We start from the raw sequence: 22,657 nt of genomic DNA, 5'->3' as shown, positions 1-22,657 counted from the left end.
CGTCGGGTTTCGCCGGGGCAGGGTGCGGGGACGGAGGCGGGGCCCGTTCTCCCGTTCTCCCGCGCCCCGGCGGGGAGCCGAGCGCTGGCGGAGGTCAAAGAGGTGCCATTTTTCCAGTCACCGGAGTCTCCCCCCACCCCCACCCCGGGCTCGTGCGTGGCTTTTGCTTAGCCGGTCGCCAGGCGGAGTCGTTCAACTTGGACGTGCACCCCCCCCCGCCCGGAGGAGGGGAGGGGACGCGCGGCACGCGCCCACCCTCCAGCGGGCAGAACCGCCTGGTTCCACCTTCACGCCGCTTCGAACCGATCCGCACTCTGGGCCGCTTAATAGTTGACGGAGAAACCGAGAAACCCTTTCCGGGCGTCAGATGGCTCCCGCCGTTTTATAGCTACGAGATGCAGCATCTATATACTGATATATATATAATAACAAAAATACTATATTCACGTATTTGTGTCTGCACGACTCTTTCGAGAACTTTTTCTTTTTTCTGAAAAGACGGGGTGGGGGATGGGGAGACACACACACGCGGCGGCGAGCTCCCCGCCCACGCGAAAAGCCCTCGCAACGGCCGGCCCGTGAAGGGATTTCCCTCGCTCGCGGGCGAAGTTGCCACGCGCCGCCCGCCTCAGAGCTCGGCCTTCGAACCGCCGCCTTCGCCCCGGCCCTCCCGCCCGTCGCGCTTCCACGCCCGGGGGCCACGGGCGGCGGCCGGTCCCCTCAGGGCCGCGCGAGGACAGGCTGAGGCGCGGGTGGGGGCGGCGGCGGCGGCGGCGGCAAAGCGCGGCGGGTCGCCGAGCCCCGAGGGCGCGCGGGCGGGCGGGCGGAAAGGAGGGACACCCGTGACTCACTCGTCCCGGGCCCGCCGCCAGACCGCGCGGGGCCCCCGCTCCCCCGCGCGCCGCCCCGGCCTCGCAGCGCCCCCCAGAGGCCGGGGCGGGCTGCCCTCCCGGGACCGACCCCCCGAGTTGGCAGCGGGTAGGCGGGGAGGACTCCCCCAGCTCCCCCACCCCCGGAGGTCCCGGCTCCCGCACAGACCTGAGACGCCGCCTCTCAGCAGCCTCGGACCGCCCGAGCGGGGGAGGGGGGAGGGGAGGGGAGCGGAGGGGAGGGGGAGAGGCCGCTCGCGCCCCGCCCATCGCGCGGCAACCCGCCCCCTCCCCCGCCCCCCGCCCTCCACGAGCATGCGCGCCGGGCCCGCTCGCGCCTGCGCGCCCCCGCCGGCACGCGCCGCCGCCGCCAGGGGAGGCCGGACGAGGCGGCGGCGGAGGCGGAGGCCCCGCTCCCTGGGCGGCGCGCGCCCCCCCCGCCCCGCCATTCACAGGCGACGTTGGCCCGCGGTCCTCCCTCCTCCCAGCCCGTCCTTCTTTTGCCCCCCCCGCCCGCCCCCGCCCCCCGTTAGGCGGCGAGCGCCCGAGGGGAGGGGACAGCCCGGAAGGCAGGAAGCTGCGGCTTAAAAGGGCAGCCCGCGCCGGGCCTTTCCTCCCTCGCTCCGTCCCCGGGCTCCCCCGAGTGCCTCTCCGTGGCCTGCGCCCCGCCGCCATGTACCGCTGTCTGGGCGAAGCGCTGCTGCTGTCCCGCGCCGGGCCCGGCGCCCTGGCCTCGGCGGCGGCGGCGGCGACCAGCGAGTCGGCCGCGCTGCTGGGCCGGGCCCGCGGGCAGCCCGCCGCCGCCGCCGCCGCCCCGCTGCCGGGGTTCGGCGCGCCCGCCCGGCGGCACTACAGCGAGGCGGCGGCCGACCGCGAGGACGACCCCAACTTCTTCAAGATGGTGGAGGGCTTCTTCGACCGCGGCGCCAGCATCGTGGAGGACAAGCTCGTGGAGGACCTCAAGACCCGGGAGAGCGCCGAGCAGAAGCGGAACCGGGTGCGGGGCATCCTGCGGATCATCAAGCCCTGCAACCATGTGCTGAGCCTGTCCTTCCCCATCCGCCGCGACGACGGCTCCTGGGAGGTCATCGAGGGCTACCGGGCCCAGCACAGCCAGCACCGCACGCCGTGCAAAGGAGGTGAGCGCCGGCTCGAGCCCCTCGCGCCCATCCCCTCCTCCCGCCCCGCCCCGCACGGTCGCTGCCCGGGGGTCTGCAGCCCGGGTCGGCCGGCCCTGCCCGGCCCCCGCCGCGGGTAAGGTTTCTGCAGCCCTTCCTGCGGCGCGGTGGTTGACTCCGTCTCCTTTCCCTCCCCCCCCGAGAGCCATCCTCCGGGACTCCTGCAGAGGTTGATGCTGCACCGTTCTTTTCTTTTTCATCCTGGTGCAAGTGACTCACCAGGGTGGGTCCCGACAACATGCACTTCTAGAAAAGGGAACGGTCGGCCCCGTCCGATTGGATCTGTGCATTTTGTGGTTTTGAGGTTGTTTGTGTGTGTGTGTGGGGGGGGGTGCTTACTGTGTTACTGTGACTTAGACGCTGAGATGCACGCTAAGATTCTTTTCCCCCAAGGGGGTGGGGGGTGGGGTCGCACTGTTTACGGCAGTGACGGGACTGGGTAACAACATGCACAATTCTGGCAGTTTTAAAATGGATTAGCCGATGGTACCTTGATCTTTTAGCATGGGCTATTTTCTGTCCTGATAACTTCGGTTTCTTACCAAAAAAAGTAATGCATGAGCGGTGTGACATCTGACAAATAAACACCGGGCGTCCTGACAGTAAATCTAAAGGGTGTAAACTGCGGGACTGCCCGCCAGCCAATGGAATGAAATAGCCCTGGGGGTGTGTACTAGTCCTGGCTAGCACCAGATTCGAGCTGGGGGGAAAGATAAAAGTATAGGAAGTAAGGAGCTGGCTGCTTTAGGATTTAGTTGTCTTCAAGTCATCGTGTAGTTTAAATCTTTGAAATGTGTGTAGTTCCGACTTAGGCAGTCCGATGCTCTCTTTGAGTAAATAAGAGGTTTTCCTTTCGGTGTTTCACCCAATAAGTTGCACAATGGATCGTTAAAGGTGCTTTAAAGTAACCTAAAATAGAAAGGTCGAAACCACTTTTTCTGTTAAAAAAGTGCCATGAAGGGCCCAAGTAGGTGAAGAGTCTCGTTGAAGCCAGTGACTTGATTAATAAATACAGAGGATGTTGCTAGACCCTTGCTTGGAATCCTGGAGGGGTCTTTTATTGTATCAGCTGGCTTCTGATGACGGTGTTCAGAAATATTTCTACCAGAAAAATTGAAGCTCTGCTGGCATTCCCAGTCCGGGAACAAAGGTTGCTTCAAACTGTTTAATGATCTACTTTTATTTGCTAAATTTGCATCGATGACCCCACCTACTTCCAGAGTTTCACCTTTGGAGCTGAAGTTACCCTCTACCTCTGCTAGTTTCCTCTTCTACAAACCAACATTTTAATCACTTGACCTTTAATTTCCCTTTCTAGCTCCAAAATTATATAAAAGGTGCATGCTGTCAATCGTCCTGCATCTACCACTCTCTTATTCCCTAAATCAGAAATCCCAGTTCAGACTCCTCCAGAAGGCAAACAAGTGTAGTGGAGTAATGGATACTGTTAGTAGTTGTTTTAATTTGTCTTTAAGTCGACCTTACTGTTAGATTTTGTTGACAGCAATTGATTTTAAAGTTATATAAATAAACCAATGTATTCATTTCTCTGTAGGATCTGCTTTCCTTTCCTTGGAATTCTTTATCTTATTGCTTTAATGGCAACCCCTCTCCTGTCTTTATAAATAACATTTCCACACGCTCACTAAAGCACCTAAACTGTACCAGTTAGTCTATTCCTGCTGTTGCCACAGCACTTTCAGTACCAAAATGTTAGCATAGCAACAGTTTGCCTCAACCATAAACAGTTATTTATTGTAGCATTTGCTTGTTCTAGACAGGAAGATACATTTCTGTTATATTTTTTCCAACTTGTAAGATGCAACTTAAAGCCACTATTAACTTTCTGCGGACAAGCATAGGGAAACTATTGCAATAATGGTGGCAAGCATTGTAAGATGATGTAGTATGAAATTTTTCCTCACTATTTGAAGGGATTGGCAAGGGGGGAGGGGGGAATTTCTGGCCATATCCAGTGGTGTTCGGGGGCTACTCCTGCTTTATGCTCATGGGTTACTCTTGGCTGTGCTAGGGAACCATAATGATGGCCAGGGATTGAGGGTTATCCACATGCAAGTCAAGCACTGCAAGTACTCTACAATTTCTTCAGCCCCAAAGAACATTTTGGTATAATATACTAAATACGTGATCAGCAAAATTTGGGTGCTGGAGATTTTGATGTTCTGCTCCAGGAACTTCCTGCCCATTTTTTATCCCTTGGCTGATTGCGGAATGTAATGTATTTTAAGAATAATTTATTTTTAGTGTTTTTACAACCTAGCATTTATAGGTTTTTCCCTTAGAAGGAACGTGTTTACTTTCTTGTCCCTACTCTTACCTTAGAAATGCAGTATATATTAGGTGATTGAGTTTTTTAAAACGCTTTTAATAACGCCAGTGATCGGTAATTCTTTTCTAAGCAACCTTGAGCACACTTTTTTCTCCCTGTCCTTGCTTAACTGCCTTACTTCTCTACCAGTGTTCTTTGCTAAATAAAGCAAACAAAACACCCTTTCCACTTCGCTCCATTAAAAGAAAAGTTATACTGTATTTTAGGTAATGTGGCTACAAAGGTATTAGTGTTCATGGTTTTGATTTACAAAGTTAAGCACCTTCATCGTTCCTAGAGTATCTTAAGACCTTCTAGCTCTGTCCTTACAGTTCTTACTCTCTTGGTATTATTCCCAGCCCTCAGCTTTCTCGCTAATCTTTCCTCAAAAGCAACCTTATACCTGAGTTTTCCAAAATAAAATACTCAAGGTTGAAGCAAACCATCAATTCTATTATAATCTTAGTAAAGGGAAACAGGTAACTTTAAGTCCTGAGGATGACTGGCGTATACTTTATTCTGAGTAAATATTTAATAACGTGTTGTTTTTGCACTTCTCTTCCCCACATACCATATTTATGTAATGCCACTAGATGTCCATCTGTTGAAGATATTCAAGTGAGGGACCAGAGCCATAGTACAGTGGGTAGGGCATTTGTGTTGCACACAGCCAATCCCATATGGTCCCCCATGCACTTCGAGGAGTGATTCCTGAGTGCAGAGCCATGAGTAACCCCCAAGCATTGCCAGGTGTGGCCCAAAAATAAAACAAAAAAGATTTTGAATTGATTATACCACAGGCTCTGAAGATAAGTTTTTGGTTTTGTTGGTAGTTTGTTTGCTTGATGTGGGGACCATACCCAGTGGTGCTCAAGGCTTACTTTCGGGAACGTATACATACAAAGCAAGTGCCTTGGCTGCTGTAACTAGCTCTCCAGGCTCCTCTGAAGGGACATTTTAAGATGGGGGTTGAAGGGTGCGGAAGAGCAAAGCAATATACAGTGGGTAAGGTGCTTTCCGTTCACACCCAACCTGGGTTCAATCCCAGACACCACATATGCTCCCCAAAGCTCCACCAAGAGTGATCCCTGAATGCAATTTGGGGAAGTAACTCAGTGGTACAGTACTTGAATGGGAAGGTGTGGCATATGCACATTCAACAGAGATGAATATCTGCAAAACTTTCTGCTTTTAGAAATGTCTTCAGAAGGTTTTGTGAGGGGCCGAAGAAACAGTACAGCGGGTAGGGTGGCTGCCTTGTATGCGGCTGACCAGAGTTCGATCCCCAGCAGCCCATATGTCCCACGAGCACCACCAGGAGTAATTTCTGAGTGCAGAGCCAAGAGTAACCCCTGAGCATCGCTGGATGTGATCCAAAAACCAAAAAAAAGGGAAAAAAGATTCTTTTGGAAAAGGGAGGAAATTTGGGCTACACTCCGCTTGGTATTACTATATATGGTGCCAGGGATGAAACCATGTCAGCAAGGTGTAAGACTTAGTCCCAGTGCTATCTCTGAGCCCCAAAGAGTCTCCTGTGTTTGAAAAATAAGCAATTAATTGTTCCTATTAACTTCCAAATTATCTGTATTCCCTTGGTTCTGCCAAAGACTTTTCTGCCATTTTAGGAAGAAGAATGTTTGTCCCCAATTTGGGGGCCAGAGATGTTCAAAGGGCCAGAGTACTTGATTTACATGGGGGAGGCCTGGGTTCAGTTCCCTGGTATATAGTCCTTAAGCAACAAACTAGGTGTGGTCTCTGAGCCCTGTCTGGTATGCCCCCAAAACCAAAATATTGAAAAGTAGCACTGTCCTCCCGTTGTGTTGTTCATCGATTTGCTTGAGCGAATTTTTTTAAGTTGAAATTATTTTGAAGTCAATTTTCAAAATGCAGATTAATAATAGCAACTTGTTAATAGAGGACTCAATTAATTTTTTCCCTCCCCTTACGATTTTTTCAGGTTGAAACTGACATAACTGATTCTTGTTTCATAGAACTATTAAAACATAGAATAGGTTGGATCGCCTTTTGAGTAGAATCTCCTGAAAGTAATAACTTTGATATCTTTCCTATAACTATAAATAAATAGGACCCCACTGAGGTAACTCAGAGGATGAGAGCACATGCTTTGCTTGTTTGGATCTCCATTCCCACAAGGTCCCATCCCTGAAGTACTGACCTGGAAGTAGCCTCTGAACACTACTAAGAGTGACACACTCCACAAAAACTTACAAATAAACAGGAAGAGTTGGGTGGCTTTTGGTCTGGGGAGGGGAGGGGGCAGCTAAGTGTTGAAGCCTGCCTCTCAGATTACTCATTAGAGTAATGATGTAATTTTGTATTGAATGATAGAATTTGTGTGGGGATTACTGAGGACTGATGGTGTTTTACATTTACAATGAGACATCCACACAGGTACAGGAGTTAAGGCGCTTTCTTGATCCATGTCCCTGGATTAGGTCCCTGTACCAGTTCTATCTCTACACAACATGTGGTCTTGAGCACTGTTGGAGCCGCCAAAAGAGGAGTACCCACTGCCTACAGTTAAAAATATTATCTCTGATTTATTTCTGGCATTTTGAATTGACAATCATCAAAATGTGGATTTTAAATAAACTGAGTAGATTTCACACTTCTTTTTGTTGTTTCTGAACCACAGCAAGCTATGCTTGTGGTCTTCTCCCAGTTTGATGCTTGGAAGTCAGAGTGGTTTTCTGGGAATCAAACCCAGGACCTTAAGCTGCTAAGCCAAGTACACCACCACTGAGCCACATCCCTGAAAAATTTCTCATATTTTTTATGACCATACTTTCTAATGTTTTCGTAAGTATGTGTGCCTGCCTCTGATATGTCACCTTCATAGGTGCATTTAATTTGGTATTTGACTCAATCAGAAACTTGAATTAGAAAAAAAAAAGTATGTCTACTATGTCCTAGTCTTTAGTTCTGAGGATTGTGTTTTGTGAATGCTTTGTAGTTAAATATGAAATTTAACTAAATTCCATTTGCATGTCATGTCTTTTTAGTTTTATTTTAGGGAAACCAAATGCAGCTGTCCCCTACCCATAGTATATAATGGAGATCTTAAATCAGATTGCCATTCAATCTTCCATCATTGAGTCTTAATGATTTGCTTTGGCAGTAAAAACTTCATGTGCAGGAAGATAAACACTGCTCGCTCATTATGCAAAGAACATTGCAGGAATTAGAGCATCAAAAATTGGAGGACAAGTAACAATTGGACCTAAATTCTAATACTGGCAGCGTTTAAATATTAAGAATAATAAGGGGCTGAAACAATAGTACAATGGGTAGTGCATTTGTCTTGTGGCCGAGCTGGATTCAATCCCTGGCATTCCGTATGGTCCCCCAAGCACCACCAGGAGTAATTCCTGAGTACAGAGCCAGGAGTAATCCCCGAGTATCATCAGGTGTAATCCCCCCTACCCCAAAAAAATAATAAAATATTGAATTTTCTGGTATATCATAGAAAGAAATTATGTAGCTCTGTTGCCAAGAATTTAAATTACATAGGAAAATTGCTTTTATCTGATTATGTTTAAAAATATTTATAGAGTTCTTCCAGGGACCAATAAAGATTAATTAAAATTCTTAACTTTGGATATTGAAAATGCATGGACTTGATACTCTTTTCTATTTATTTTATATATTGAGCTTGTAATACCAATTAAAATATCTCTAACATCTGCTCTTCAATAAAGCACAAACTTTGGAATTTTTTTTGCTTATTTTATTTCTCAGGGGCGGGGTGGGGGGGTACCACCCATAGTGCTAGGATGAGGGGTAAACACCAGTGTTTTGCAGTATTGTTATTAGCGCATTTCATGCATGCAGTGTTCTGACAACACACCCTTCACCAGAACTTCCCCTCCACCATTCTCTTAGGGAGGGACCATTTTAAAAAGTAAAGGTTATTATGCTAGGGGAAAAGGCAGCTCAGATAGAGAAGGGAGCACCAAATAAAGGGTGTTGGGAGGATCCTCCCAGGATGAGAGAAGCATGCTGAAAGTAGACTATACACCAAACATGATTGCCACTCATTGCCTCTTTTGCAAACCACAGCACCCAAAAGAAGAGAGAGAACAGAGGGGAATGCCCTGCCACAGAGGCAGGGGGGGATGGGGGGATGGGTGGTGGTGGTGGGAAATGGGCACTGGTGGAGGGATGGGTATTTGATCATTGTATAATTGAAACCCAAGCACAAAATTTGTAAGTCTACAACTGTACCTCATGGTGTCTCACTAATAAAAAAATAATAAAAAAATTTTTAAAGACCTATTAAAGTCTCATTAGCCATGGGGGGAAAAAAGTAAAGGTTATTTCTAACTTTTTTCCTCATCTTCCTTTCTCTTTGTTGTTTAGATTGGGTTGGAATTGGGGGTTGCGGTTGGGTCGTGCCCAGCAGTGCTCAGGACTTACTCTTGGCTCTGTGCTCAGCAACACTCATGGTGGTACCTGGAGAAACATGCAGTGCTGAGATTGAATCCGAGGTTCAGGATAAGTAAGCCTAACCCCTTACTGTTTCTCTGGCCAACTTTTCATTATTTTTGTTCTTATGACCAGAGGTTGCACACTCCGAATTGTAGCAGTGCTTCCAGGGGTCACACACTGTGGTGTTGCACATTTTAGTTGTGATTCTTCCCTGGGGCCTGACTGTAGGAGGCTGGAGATTGCACACCTAATTTTGGCACCAGCAGTCCCAAGCAGCCGAGCCACCATGATTTCACTCGGCATGTGTGGGCAACAAGCATGGGTTGAATTCAGAACTCATGCTCGCACATCAATTCTTAAAATGCCCACAATTGTAATACCCAACAAATGCTTCTTTAAATACACACTTATTATTCAGGTATCCAGGTAGTAATGAAAGTTAAGAAATAAAAAGTGGTGCAGCTCTATTCTCTGGTCTTCCCTACAAAATAACCTAAAATAATCTCAGTTTCAAAACTTTAAAAAAACCCTGACCTATCAGTTTAGGTGGATTTGTATTTCCCTATTCCCTGAGGCAGATTGAAGCTGTAATAGTGAAGTAGTAGTATTTCGTACATGACAACTCATGTACGAAATATTACTCGCAGAGGCAGGAAAGATTTTATGAAGGGCAAGAGAGCCTGGGAAGGGCTGCTTGTTTTTGATTATCTTTCAAAAAGACAGGTGAACCTGGAAGATGCCACCTTCACAGAGGTCACTAGCAAAGATAGAGCAGGATAGCAACAATAACTAACATTTATTGAGCTGCCTGTGTACATCAGACCATTCCTGAGTTCTCTGCATACATTTTGCTAAGAATATTTCATGCTTGTGGAGTATTTCCTCAGCACAACTGAGGAAATAAAATACTGTTGGCCGGGAAGGGGGGTGGAGTAATAGTATAACGGGTTTGCCTTTCACACGGCCAACCTGGGTTCAATCCTGGGTTCAATCCCTGGCATTCCAAATGAACCCATGAGCTCCATCAGGAGTAGTTCCTGAGTGTAAAGCCAGGAGTACCCAGAGCATTACCAGATATGGCACCAAAAATATATATATATATAGTTGATCCTGGTTTTCAAATGTGAATCATTATAGCTGAATAATGCAGTCTCTGCAAAGTTGCATGGTACACAGTAGTAGATTTAGGAATGAAATTCTAGTCATATGATTAGATAATATTAGGTCATTATTACATGGGAAATATTAATTTTAAAAGTTGCGAGTTGTATTGTAGGATAAATACTACTTGAGAACCGTGTCCTCCCAGTCACATGATTCCTAACATTTTGGATTATTTGCAGTTTGCTGCAAGGTTTTAAAAAGCTAAGTTTTAGGTAGAAAATTAATGCATATTCAAACATTTGCATAGAAAATTAATTTATAAATGGTATCTCTCAAAGGGCTGGAGCGATAGCACAGCGATAGGACGTTTGCCTTGCATGCAGCCAACCCGGCCGAACCGGGTTCAATTCCTCCGCCATTCTCAGAGAGTCCGGCAAGCTACCGAGAGTATCTCGCCCGCATGGCAAAGCCTGGCAAGCTACTGGTTACTGGGCCCGCTCCTGCAGGAGCAAATCGATAAACAACCGGAGGACAGTGCTACAGTGCTATCTCTCAAAGTCCATTGTTTAGTAATTGTTTAAACAACAAAATAACCTTTGAAGAAAGGTTTCCTTTAAAAGAAGTTTCAAAAACAGTGGTGTTTTAACAGTTTAATGTTGTAGAACTACTCATTTCTCTAGTAAAGTCTTTTCATGTGTTGCAGGTTTTCAACAGAATAATTTTTAAATAACTTTCTTCCAAGAATCTCTTCCTTACAACTAGAAAAGGTTTTTTGTTTATAATGAGTTGCTAGTGTTTCTCTTGTTTGTTATTCTTAGAGAAAATTGTGTCCGACCTGATTTCTCTGAATTGCTTCTTGGCTATAGGAAAATGTGAAAGCTGACACAAATGAAAACCACAGGTTGTCAGTAGTATGGTTCTTTTTCCACTTATTATTAACACAGTTAGTTATATTCCATTATGCGGTTTTTCCCCTGTGAGCAAGAGCATTTATTGGTTTTTGACCACACCCAGTGGTACTTAGGACTTTCTCCTGGCTCTGTGCAGAGATCACTCCTGATAGTACTCAGGGATGGCCATTGGGGTGCCAGGGATTGAATGGGAGCCGGTTGTATGCATGTCAAGTGCCCCTGTACTATCATTCCTATCGCCCTCTATAGGTTTTTTATGTTTTGAAATACTTTTTTCATTGATTTCCCCCACAGTCTTAAAATCTAAAAATCTCTTGTACACTGTTGTTCTTTTTTTTGTCAGTGTTCTATTTCTACAATTTCTGACTCCAGTCAATAAATGACACAATTGAACACTTTAAACAACATTTCTATAGTTGGAATTCAAAGATTCTCCAGGAAGCAACAGACTTGATCTAGAAGTGAGAAAGGCTGGATAGGAGTTGGACAGGAAAACGATCATTTCAGATAAGAGGATGGCTCACTCAGCCTAAATCTGAAGGACTGAGTGTGATTGGGTCATAGGAACTGACTTTTTTTTTTTTTTTTAGTGAGAAAAAAAGGTTTTGTCCTGTCCCAGAACTCCTAAAACCCTTGTCATCTCCTAAGCGATAGGGTACTAAGAACATCTTTTGTCCTAATACCTGGTTTTTACTCTAGGAACTTCTGAGTTCCTTAGAATTTCATGATAGAAACTATTGCTCAAATGTGGCAACTCTTATCTCTTTGGTGGCCCCTTGATAATTTCAGTATGGGGGCTGACACTTAGTATTTACAGCTTCTTACCCCATCCTAGGGAGGGGAGAGGGCTAGCAATTGAGTAGGAAAATGGATTATCCTGTGAGAAAAAGCTTTCCTAAAAATCCCTAAACTGCTTACTGGGTACGGGAAGCTTCCTGGTACATATTCATAAGCCAGAATGGGTGCCAAATCCCAGCTCCATAGGAACAGAAGCTCCTCCTACACCAGGGACTTTCAAAATAAGCAGATATATGTAGGCTATTTCCCTGAGTTTATTGAGCTGTTAGAGCAAATTATCAAGCCTGAGAAGGGTGGTGTGGAATCCCAATCAGTAATCTCCAGGTTGAATGGAAATCTGGGAACCCAACACATGAAATGAGAGGGAGGGCGGTCATGTGGAACTGAGTCCTTTACTCGTGGTGTTTGCATTGATTGATTCTGTATAGTCATTGGCCAGAATTGAATTGTACTCAGTTGGAGTCCGTAGGGAATAAGAGACTTGCTTTGGGTAGAAAATCAAAAATGATTATCTGAGCAGGGCCAGAGCAACAGTACAGCAAGTGTGTGTGTGGGGGGGGGGGGAGGGGTGCTTGCCCACCTCATCAGCCAACCCTTAGTTCAATCTCCAGCACCACTTTTTGGTCCTCAGCGCCTCTCCAGAAGTGATCCCTGAGTACAGAGCAAGGCGAAAGCTCTGAGCATCACATACGGGCACAAAAGCAAACCACAAAGTACATGAGCAGTCTTGAGGTTTGTTGGATGAATGGACAGCACAGAAAGCTAGGCAACAATGACACTGAGGATGGACTCACAGGTAATTATGGCAGAAGAAATGAAACCTGAAGGAGAGACAACAATTTGAAGAAAGAACAGCATTTCCTAACAGATGAGAGTTGAATTTTAAAAATAAAGGAGATTATTATGAAAATTGGAAATATGTTTTTCTCAGTCTTGTTCTCAGCAAAGTATATTTGCTCTGTCTTTGGTGCTGGTCTCCTGTCTTCCTATAATTCTGTTATTCCTCCCTTATTATCCATCTCAAATATTACGTACATTTATAAATAATCTACATGAAACTGGGTATCTGAAATTTTGATAATTTTTTTATCTCTAAACATTTTTATAACAATATGTGCGATATTTTCTAAATATTAGCCAACTTTATATTTATACGTTTAACTAGCATCAATTTTTAAGATTAGTTTGACTAAGTTTAATGCTATCAATGAATTTATGGAAATAATAATGACTTTCTCCTATGTATAATCTTTTCTCCATTTATTGCCAAGTAAGTGAAAAAAACACAAAATAAAGATGTATGTGTTACAGACATTTAAATTAAAAAACATTGGGGCTGGAGCGATAGCACAGCGGGTAGGGTGTTTGCCTTGCATGCGCCAGCCCGGGTTCGATTTCCAGCATCCCATATGTTCCCCCAAGCACCACCAGGAGTAATTCCTGAGTGCATGAGCCAGGAGTAACCCCTGTGTATTGCTGGGTGAGATCCAAAAAGCAAAAAAAAGAAAAAGAAAGAAAGAAACATACATTATGGTAGGGGCTGGTCTGCAATTGCTCTTACTGTAGCAATTGTGGCAATCATGTGTGGGAAAGAAATTGTTACTTAGTTAACACTGCTTTCTTAGCAAAATAGAAAGTGATCATGTAATTTTGTCAGGCAGGAGACATTACAATAAAAGCAAGGAAGTGTTTTGGACTAGGGTGAACACCTATAGTTTTGAAAACTTAAAATCATAACTGAGCATGTTCACCTATAATGAGATGACTGAGGTCACAAATGGTAGCCCAGGGAGATTTCAGCTTTCTCTGTATTTAAATTTTGATGAAAACATACATCAATAAAAGTAAGAAATACTTTCCATCTTTCCAACATCAACCAAATTCTTGCTTTCTCCTTAAATTTGCTTCTTCTAAGTGACTGGAGTAAAGATTTTGCTGTAATGAGTTAAAACTCTAAAATATTTGTTTCCCTGCCTTCTTACATGTTTTGCATATGGTCACTGTTAAAATCAAAATGTGGTTTTCCTTAGCTCCTTCACTAAAGCTTTTTCCTCATACCAAATGTTGAATTTTATCTAAGACTTACTAATATTGTGTGTGGTCGTTATTTATTGATGAGTGCTAGGTCCTCACCATTTTCCCTCCTATCCACGTATTTAAGTTACGCAAGTCTGTTGTACAGTGGGAAATTCTATTGTGGAGAAAATAGGTTCTAATAAACAAATAGTAAGGAAATCCATGAATTTTAAGAATCTAAAGTCTTTTCATTTTTAAAGTTCTGTTCTTAAAGGGGCCAGAGTGATAGAAAACAGCAAGCATGGCGTTTTGCCTTGCATGTGGCTAGCCCAGGGCTGATTCCCCAACACCCCATATTGTCCCCAATGAGCACTTCCAGGTGTGACCCAAAAACCAAAAAAAAAAAATAGTTTTATTCTTATAGTTGAGCTCTAGGTTATAAAATAATGCTGAAGACTGAAACAATAGTACAGTGAGTAGGATCTTGCCATGCATGCTGCCCCACCTCGGTTCAATCCCCAGCATCCTATTTGCCGCCGCCCCCCCCCCCCCCCATGAAAACCAGGGCTAAGTCCTAAGCACCAGGGGGTGTGACCCCAAAATGAATAAATAGATAATTAGTGCCTGGAAAGTGACAATATAGGGGTCAGAGCAGTAGTATAGTGGGTAGGGTGCTTGCCTTGCATGTGACAAACCCAGGGTTTTATCCTAGGTTCTATATATGGTTCCTGAGTCCCCCATTCCCCCCCCTCCAAGTAATAATTACTGAGCGCTGAGTCAGAAATAAGCTCTGAGCACTGCTGGGTGTGGCTCAAAAACAAAAAGTAAGAATGTAACTAGAAGTTGGGTTTTTGTTTGTTTGTTTGTTTTTCTTTTTGGGTCACACCCAGCTAGGCTCAGGGGTTACTCCTGGCTCATGCACTCAGGAATTGCTCCTGGCGGTGCTCAGGGGACCATATGGGGTGGTGGGAATCGAACCTGTGTCAGCCATGTTGGCTGCGTGCAAGGCAAACACCCTAACCGCTGTGCTATCGCTCCAGCCCCTAGAAGTTGGATTTTTGATGTATGAATCAAACCCTATAAAAAAGATAAAGGTTCAAGTAAGTTTAAGAAGGGAGAAAAATCAGAACTAATTGAATTTTAGAAATGAATCATAGAAACAGTGACTCAGTTGCTAGAGTCCTCTGTTAACTAGCTGAAGAAAGAAAACTTCTAGCTGCTCAGTTGTGGTTTCCACCAAATCTTTTTCAGAGTAATGAGTGCCAGTTTGTTTTCTTTATCACCATAGCAACATCAGCTAGTTTTCTCTTTGGCTTTTTAGTTTCTCCTAGAAAAACAGTGTGCAGCAATCTTAGAGTCTTGAGGAAGCTAAGAAATACCTTTAGTAACTTCTAAGAAAGGAAAATGCTGTGTGCTGTATGTAGTTTGCAGATGTCTCCGTTTCGTTGGTGTTCTTTTGAGATATCTGGATACCAGTTAGCAAAATATATAAAGGAAGTCACTTTTGGGGGGGGGTTGGTTTTGGTTTTTGGGCTGCTCCTATTTTGGGATTGGAAGCATTATTCCCTATAGTGCTTAGGGGACTATGCAGTAGAGTGCCTGTACAGACCCCAGGAGTTCTGCATGCAAGAAAACATGTTACAGTATTTTAAGACACCTAAACTAATTTATTTTTCTCTATTTTTGCAGTAAGTTTTTTGGTGCTTTTGAGTTTCTGTCTCCACTCTGTCTAATCCTTTTTGGTCCTGCTTACTTTGAGCCTGCTCTGCTCTGCCTAACTTCCCATCTCGTAGGAAAGGAGGGAAGGCCTGGTTTTACTTATTTTCCATCCCAAAGGAGGAAAAGAGCTAGCTTTTTTTTAGGTGTGAGCAATTTCTATATTACAGTTTCTCTCAATATTACTACAGAGTATTTTTCTTATTTTTCAGATTAGCAGTTCAAGTAGTCCTATAATAATGTATACACCAGCCTCCACTAGTAAACACATCTATCTATTTAACTAAAGTTAAAATAAAAACATTTCTTCCGTGGACCCAACACTACCACCTATATTTGTTTCTGTGTGTACCTTTCTCCTTCTCTGACCTGCTCAGGGGCATATTCCCCTAACAGCTACTTTCCTTAGTTTCCCAATAGATCTTCCACTGTCTCTGTGCACCAGATCTTCACTGGTTCATAGTCTGCAAAAACGCCTGTGTTGTGAAAAGTCATTTATATAACTGCTTTGGTTCTGTGTCTTACAGTTGAGCTCTCTAAATGGGAGTGGCTAGAACATTCCACTTTACAAGCAAAAATTTTTGGTTCCATCTGGTGGAAACATGTTTTGGTTAAACTTACACAGTTTCTGACTCATCATTCTAGCACTGTTATAATTAAATAGATGCTTTGTTTATGTTATTTTGTAAAAGGAATAGTTCAGTTTCTGATTCCTACCTCTGTCTAAAATACTGTGATTTGCTCTTGGATTTATGATTGTTACTAGTTCATATGCTGCTTAGTTTACCGTTGAATGTGTAAGTACTACATTATATTTTATACTTTTTATACTAAATTTTTTTTCCCCTGGTTAAGAAAGCAGGAACTGGAGCAAGCAAGATACAGTGCAGCAGTTAGCGAGTCTGCCTTTCATGCAACTGACCTGGATTCTAACCCTGGCATCCCATTTGGTCCCCTGAACCCTCCCAGGAGTGATCCCTAAGCTCAGAACCAGAAGTAATTCCTGAGCTGCTGGATGTGCCCCCCAAAGGAAAAAAAGAAAGAAGGAACTGTACTGCCCACTCAGTGAAATAGCTTTGAGAGAGAGAGAGGAAAGGAAAGGAAAATTGAAATAGTTCATTAACTGCGCGGACTCAGAAAGCAATAATTTTTTAAATTCCATTTTTAAAAGTACACTGTAGGCTAACATTGGTTTGACCTTTCTCCCTTGCTACAGGGACCTTAGGTTTTTCAGGTGATATCCATCACAGTGCTCCTGAAGCACCTCCATTCCTCTGTGTTTATTGGAATGTAGCTCTAAACATTTTAGGATAACATTGGTATGTATTGTTTCCTTGCCACAGGGAGCTCAGGTTTATCACAGTGCTCCTGAGGCACTTCCATTCCACTGTATTTATCTGTAAACTCCTCTCCATGCTCTCTTCCCAACGAGTCTTTCACCTTTTCCCCAAATGAGACTCTGTTAACTTGTAAGGTCAGATTCCTCAGAAATCTATGATTTCATATCTCTCAGTGAAATAATTGCCTTTCTCCTCCTGTCTTTTGAACAGTTTACTTTAAAGCAATGTCCTTTTGTATAGACACAGGAAGACAGTTAATATTATGCTTTTGTAACTAGGGATTTAATTGACTTCCAGTAATATTCCCTCCGGGGCATCCGCTTCCTTGACTTAAGCCTCAATTGCCCTTAGTTCCTAGCACCCCAAAAGCAGGGTCCCGACGAAGGACTGAATGGAACCAGGGCAAGCTGTGAGGGACCCTGGCATCGAAATGGGCCAGGCCAAGGCGTCATGATACTCAACTCTAAGTTGAGAGCATGGTCCTGGACAAATGCTGTCCTGATCCAAAAGTAACGACAAGATTAGGACCCTGCTAGCATTAGGAAAGACTAATCTGGCCTGAGCACTGTAGTCTGAGCTCGGGATGACCCAAGGAGAGCAATTCTATAAGCTTAATGTATCTCTTACTGTGTCCATACAAAATGATTAATATTATGAATGTTTTTATATGTTTGTTGGACAAGGAGAGGAGAAGCATGCCCATGGGATTCCGCTCTTGGGTGTGTCATCCTGCTCAGTGAGAATCTGCCCTAGAAGCAGCTTTCCCTGACGGAAAGATTAACCCTATTGATTGTAACCACACCTGTGTGTAAGCCCCAACCCCCACATGCTTTGGATTTAACTAGACTGTAAGAGGGAGCTGGGAGAGCCAGGAGGAGAAGGAGAGGGGCCAGAGGGAGATGCAGGTGGAGAATCAAGTAGCATGGGGAAGGAAGAAGCAGCAGGAGAATCAGGAGAATGGAGATGGGAGTGGAGTAAACTGCAACTGACACCAACCAGCCTGGCCCGCCTTCCTTCCTTCATCCGCCCATCGCTGTCAACCTCCCCTGGGGTGAGGGAAGTGGCCCGAGACTACCCCACGCGGGCAGCAGTTAGAGAGAGCTGCTGCGCGAGGCCCCCTTTGTAATTTATTTTTAGTAAATACACAGTGCACCATTCAATTATTGCCCTGAAATTTATTTTATCATTTATTTGGTGGCAGTTGGATCCCGCATCCAGCAGTGTCCAGGGTCTCTTTCTGGCTCTGTGCTCAGAAGTGACCCAGATGCTGGGGTTTGAGTCAGGGTCAGCTGTATACAAGCAGTTAATTGCCTCAGCACCTGTATTAATTCCAGCCCCTCCACAAATTTATTTTGAGAAATGATATTGAGTTTTATTGAGTCATGTTTTTATTTTGTTTTGGGGATTTGTTTTGTTTTGTTGTTGTTTGGTTTGGGGCCTGGGGGGTTGTTTTTGTTGAGTGTTTGTTTGTTTTTTCCCTTTGGGGTCACACCCAGCACTCAGAAATTTATTCCTGCTGGTGCTCAGAGGACCATATGGGAACCTGGCTAGGCCATGTGCAAGGCCAGCGCCATACACACTGTAATATTTCTCCAGCCCCAAACCATGTTTTTAAATTACCAATATAAACTTAATGTTTATTTGTAATAAACACCTTTGTAATAGCAGTGATAATAGCTGTAATTGAAGTATTATCTGCATAAGGGCACTGTGCCAGCTGCCCATGAAGTTGACAAAAAGCTTAAGAATGTCCCTTCCCAGGTGAGAAAGTGCAGACACCCACAGATAATGCTCTGAACTTAGGTTTACTTGTTTATTAAGAAGTGCTAAACATGGCGCCCCACCCCGGTACCTGGCCAAACATCATTTCACTTAGGTTTTTTTTTTTTTTTTAAGTTTAATTTTAATTTTATTTGGTTTGGGGCTATATCTGGCTGTGCTCAAGACTTAATCCTGAGTTGTGCTCGGGGAACCATTCATTGTTCCAGGCATCAAACCTTAGTCAGACTCACTGCCCCCACATTTTAAATTTTTTTTAACACTTGTTAGTGTTTACTGTTAATTTTTTAACCATAGGAATTTTCTTTTTTTAAAGATTTTTGGGCCAAACCTGGCAATGCTCAGGGGTTGCTCCCGACTTTGCACTCAGAAATTACTCCTACAGTGCTCGGGGGGACCATATGGAATCCTGGGAATAAAATCTACGTTGGCGGCTTTTGAGGCAAGCACCCTACCCACCGTACTATCTCTCTAGCCCCTCCTCATTCTCACAACTCCTCTTCACATGTCAGGACTTAAACAGAATTTTTGTTTTAGATATAACAGTTTGATCTTAGTGATACTTACAAAGGTAATTTTTTCTGGAGTACTTTCTAGGACTTAATGCTTTTACTCTTTAGTACTTTAATAATGCATATGAACATTTATGGTGAACTTCTTAGAATGTGGGTAGGGCGTTTGCCTTGCATGCCGCCCACCCAGGTTCGATTCCTCCATTTCCCTCGGGGAGCCCGGCAAGCTACCAAGAGTATCCCGCCCGCACGGCAGAGCCTGGCAAGCTCCCCATGGTGTATTCGATATGCCAAAAGCAGTAACAACAAATCTCACAATGGAGACGTTATTGGCGCCTGCTTGAGCAAATCGATGAACAATGGGAGGACAGTGCTACGGTGCTCAAGTTTAGAATATACATGTGTGCCAGTTATCACTTTTCTGATTCTCTACCTTATTTTTTTGTTTTGGGGCCATACCTAATGGTACTCAGGGCTTGCTTCTGGCTCTGCTCAGGGATCACTCCTGGCAGTACTCAGGAGATCAAACCTGGGTTGGCAGTGTGCAAGGCAAATACCCTGTCCTACCTGCTATACTATTGCTTTAGCCCCTCCACCTTAACATTTAGGAGTCAAGAAATACATATCTGTTCAACATGATTTTAGCGTCTAATTCATGACATCTGTTTTAGACATCAGGAATTAACGTTTTGGGGTCACACCTGGCAGTGTTTGGGGTTTTCTTCTGTTTCTACACTCAGGGATCTTTGTGGCAGGATGGGAGGGACCATATGTAGTTGTGGTGTCAGGGATCCAACCCAGATCATCTGTGTACAAGGCAGGTTCTTTCCCCACTGGACTATCTTTAAACCCTAGACATTAAGAATTAAAGTAGTGGGGCTGGAGCAATAGCACAGCAGGGAGGGCATTTGCCTTGCACGCGGCCAACCGGGTTTGATTCCCAGCATCCCATGTGGTCCCCTGAGCGCTGCCAGGGGTAATTCCTGAGTGCAGAGCCAAGAGTAACCCCTGTGCTTTGCCAGGTGTGACCCAAAAAGCAAAAAAAATACTAAACAAACACAAAGTTGGTGGTAAAACATAAGGTAGAAGGTGCTACAAGGTGGGAGTGCAGGAGAGGTGCTACTTTTTCTTTTTTTATGTGGCCCACAGAAATGTGTTCAGCATCACAATTTCATCTTTATGGTTATAGTATATGCAGTAGATATTTTTTTTTAATTTATGTTTATATCAGTATTATTAGAAATATAAAGAGTCCAAATGTTCAAAATTACTAGGAAGTTTTCTCAGAGCGCCAACTCGTGAGATTGTTTTTTTCTACCTAGGAAACTTTAATTCCAAAAATCCTTCTTTAGTAGGTGTCCCTCAGACCTATTATGACCCCCCACCCTCCCAGTGTACCCAGCTTCATCCAACACAGTGTCAGGGAGCTCCACACAATCTGCAGTCAAACCCAGCCTTTATCATTTGTACTGCAAAACGATGGACTATAAACAACAAAAGGTGACTTACCTCTCAACTCACAGTGGTGATTGACAAAGACTCCGATATTAAAGTGTGGGCATACCCACTTTCTGTGTCCCCTCTACCAAACACCTAGTCTGTTTAGCCACCTTATAGTAAGAATGAGTGGGATTGCTCATTTCCATGGAAGGATACAAAAGCTTTTTCATCTGTTGGTTGAAAGAGACTGACATTGGGTGAGGGGAGTAATAACCAAGGATCTTCTGAGATACCTACCACTTGGAGACAATACTTCTATTTAAACTTCTAATATTCGGTTGGAATATCGCTGGAGCGATAGCACAGCAGTAGGGCGTTTGCCTTGCACGCAGCCAACATGGCTGACCCGAGTTCGATTCCTCCGTCCCTCTCGGAGAGCCCGGCAAGCTACCGAGAGTATCTCGCCCGCACGGCAGAGCCTGGCAAGCCCCCCGTGATGTATTCGATATGCCAAACACAGTAACAACGAAGTCTCCAATGGAGACGTTACTGGGCCCGCTCGAGCAAATCGATGAACAACGGGAGGACAGTGACAGTGATAATATTCGGTTGAATTGAATGCAATTGGATGTGTCAAACTTATTGACATTCCATCTACTATTAATTTATCAAACTCTCTGCTACCAAATCACCCAAACCAAAAAGTGGAGGGGGAAAAACTAAAAGGCCTTGACTGAGTTATTTGCTTTTTTAAAGTGTAAAAGCGTTCATTTAAGGGGGATAGGATAGTATCTTGTGAAATCCTAGGTACTGTTATTTCCCTCTGGGCTCTAAATCCCTGAAAGATAGGACTATATTTCTCTCTAAATTCCCATGAAATGTTTTAGTGTCCATCCATCTATAATCAGAAGCAAAACTAGACTTCAGCATTTTTTTTTTTTAACTTTCAGAATACTTCAGATTTCTCATTCTATAGGTCTGGGTTAAATTAATAGCTTTTCTTTGGATCCTTCATGCTGCTATCAAAAGCAACTGCAAGTGATCTTGGAAATACTGAAGGCGTAAAGCGTAAAAAAAGAAAAGGTGTGGATATTATGTTGGAAAGATCTTCTAAAATAGATTCCGTTTCTCACCTTCTGCTTGGTTTTTGTTTTGTTTTTAAACACCACCAGGTATCCGTTATAGCACTGATGTGAGCGTAGATGAAGTAAAAGCTTTGGCGTCTCTGATGACATACAAATGTGCAGTGGTTGGTAAGTGATCTATTTCATTGCTACCTATCATGCTCTCGTTTAAAAAATAGGTTTATATACAGGGTTACTTTTTAAGTGATAGAGAAGTGTAGTTTATCAGAACTATTTTAAGCTGCACAATTTAAGTCTAACATTTCTCAGTCTTTATTAAGATTTAGTCTTGGGGTGCAGGAAAGGTTACCGGATTGAATCTAAGGTTAAACATTTAGGAGATGTGTGCACTCCAGCATTGAGCCACGTTCCCTGCCACTATTGAGTCATTCACTTGAGGCTTTTCTTTTGTTTTTTGCAGGTGGGGGCTAGGGCACCCACCTGGCATTCTCAGGAGAATGCTGTGTCAGGCATGGAACCAAAGGCTCCCACGTGTAAGGCATGAACTCACCCAATTGAGTCATCTCAAGCCATTGTGGCCAAGTCTTTTTAGAATAAGGATCTTTTTATATTTATTAGCAGGGCTGGAGCGATAGCACAGCAGTAGGGCGTTTGCCTTGCATGCAGCCAATATGGCCGACCCGAGTTCGATTCCTCCGCCCCTCTCGGAGAGCCCGACAAGCTACCGAGAGTATCTTGCCCGCACGGCAGAGCCTGGCAAGCTCCCCGTTAGGTATTCAATATCCAATGGAGACGTTACTGGGCCCGCTCGACCAAATCGATGATCAACGGGAGGGCCTTTACCTTTTATATTTATTAGCAAATTGGATTTTAAGTGTCGATCTTTGTTTAAATTGCCTTCCATACTCTAAAGTAAATCACACTTAGAGTGGAAGGAAACCAAAGTCATAGTAGAAGAAACATAAATATGCAGTGTTATTACTTTTTTAGAAATGATAAAAAAAACTGATTAAAAGCATTTTAAAAGAGAATATTTGGGTTTGTTTCTTGTGTTTTCTGAAAATAAAGCTCAGTTGATGATGCTTAAAATTTCTTAAAATGCTCTTTTATGTGGAATAATAACTTTCAGCG

General features: G+C 44.3%; 1 protein-coding gene and 1 non-coding gene across 2 annotated transcripts in view; both read left to right on the top strand.

Moving 5' to 3' along the window:
• The first annotated feature begins 1,390 nt into the window (after positions 1 to 1,390).
• Positions 1,391 to 22,657, top strand: part of GLUD1 (glutamate dehydrogenase 1) — a 36,979-nt gene continuing 15,712 nt past the window's right edge. Inside the window, exons 1-2 of the mRNA XM_056130428.1 lie at positions 1,391 to 2,008; positions 21,614 to 21,694. Coding sequence (XP_055986403.1) covers positions 1,543 to 2,008; positions 21,614 to 21,694 — 547 coding nt within the window. The 5' untranslated portion in view covers positions 1,391 to 1,542. The remainder of the gene's footprint in view (positions 2,009 to 21,613; positions 21,695 to 22,657) is intronic.
• Positions 13,168 to 13,301, top strand: LOC130038705 (small nucleolar RNA SNORA41). The gene has a single exon (XR_008794769.1). It is a non-coding gene; the product is annotated as a small nucleolar RNA SNORA41 (small nucleolar RNA).

Source organism: Sorex fumeus, unplaced genomic scaffold (assembly GCF_029834395.1).
Source record: "Sorex fumeus unplaced genomic scaffold, SorFum_2.1 ptg000078l, whole genome shotgun sequence".
In the NCBI taxonomy this organism is placed as follows: Eukaryota; Metazoa; Chordata; class Mammalia; order Eulipotyphla; family Soricidae; genus Sorex; species Sorex fumeus.
The sequence above is the reverse complement of the archived record's forward strand: the minus strand, read 5'-3'. Positions and strand labels throughout refer to the sequence as shown.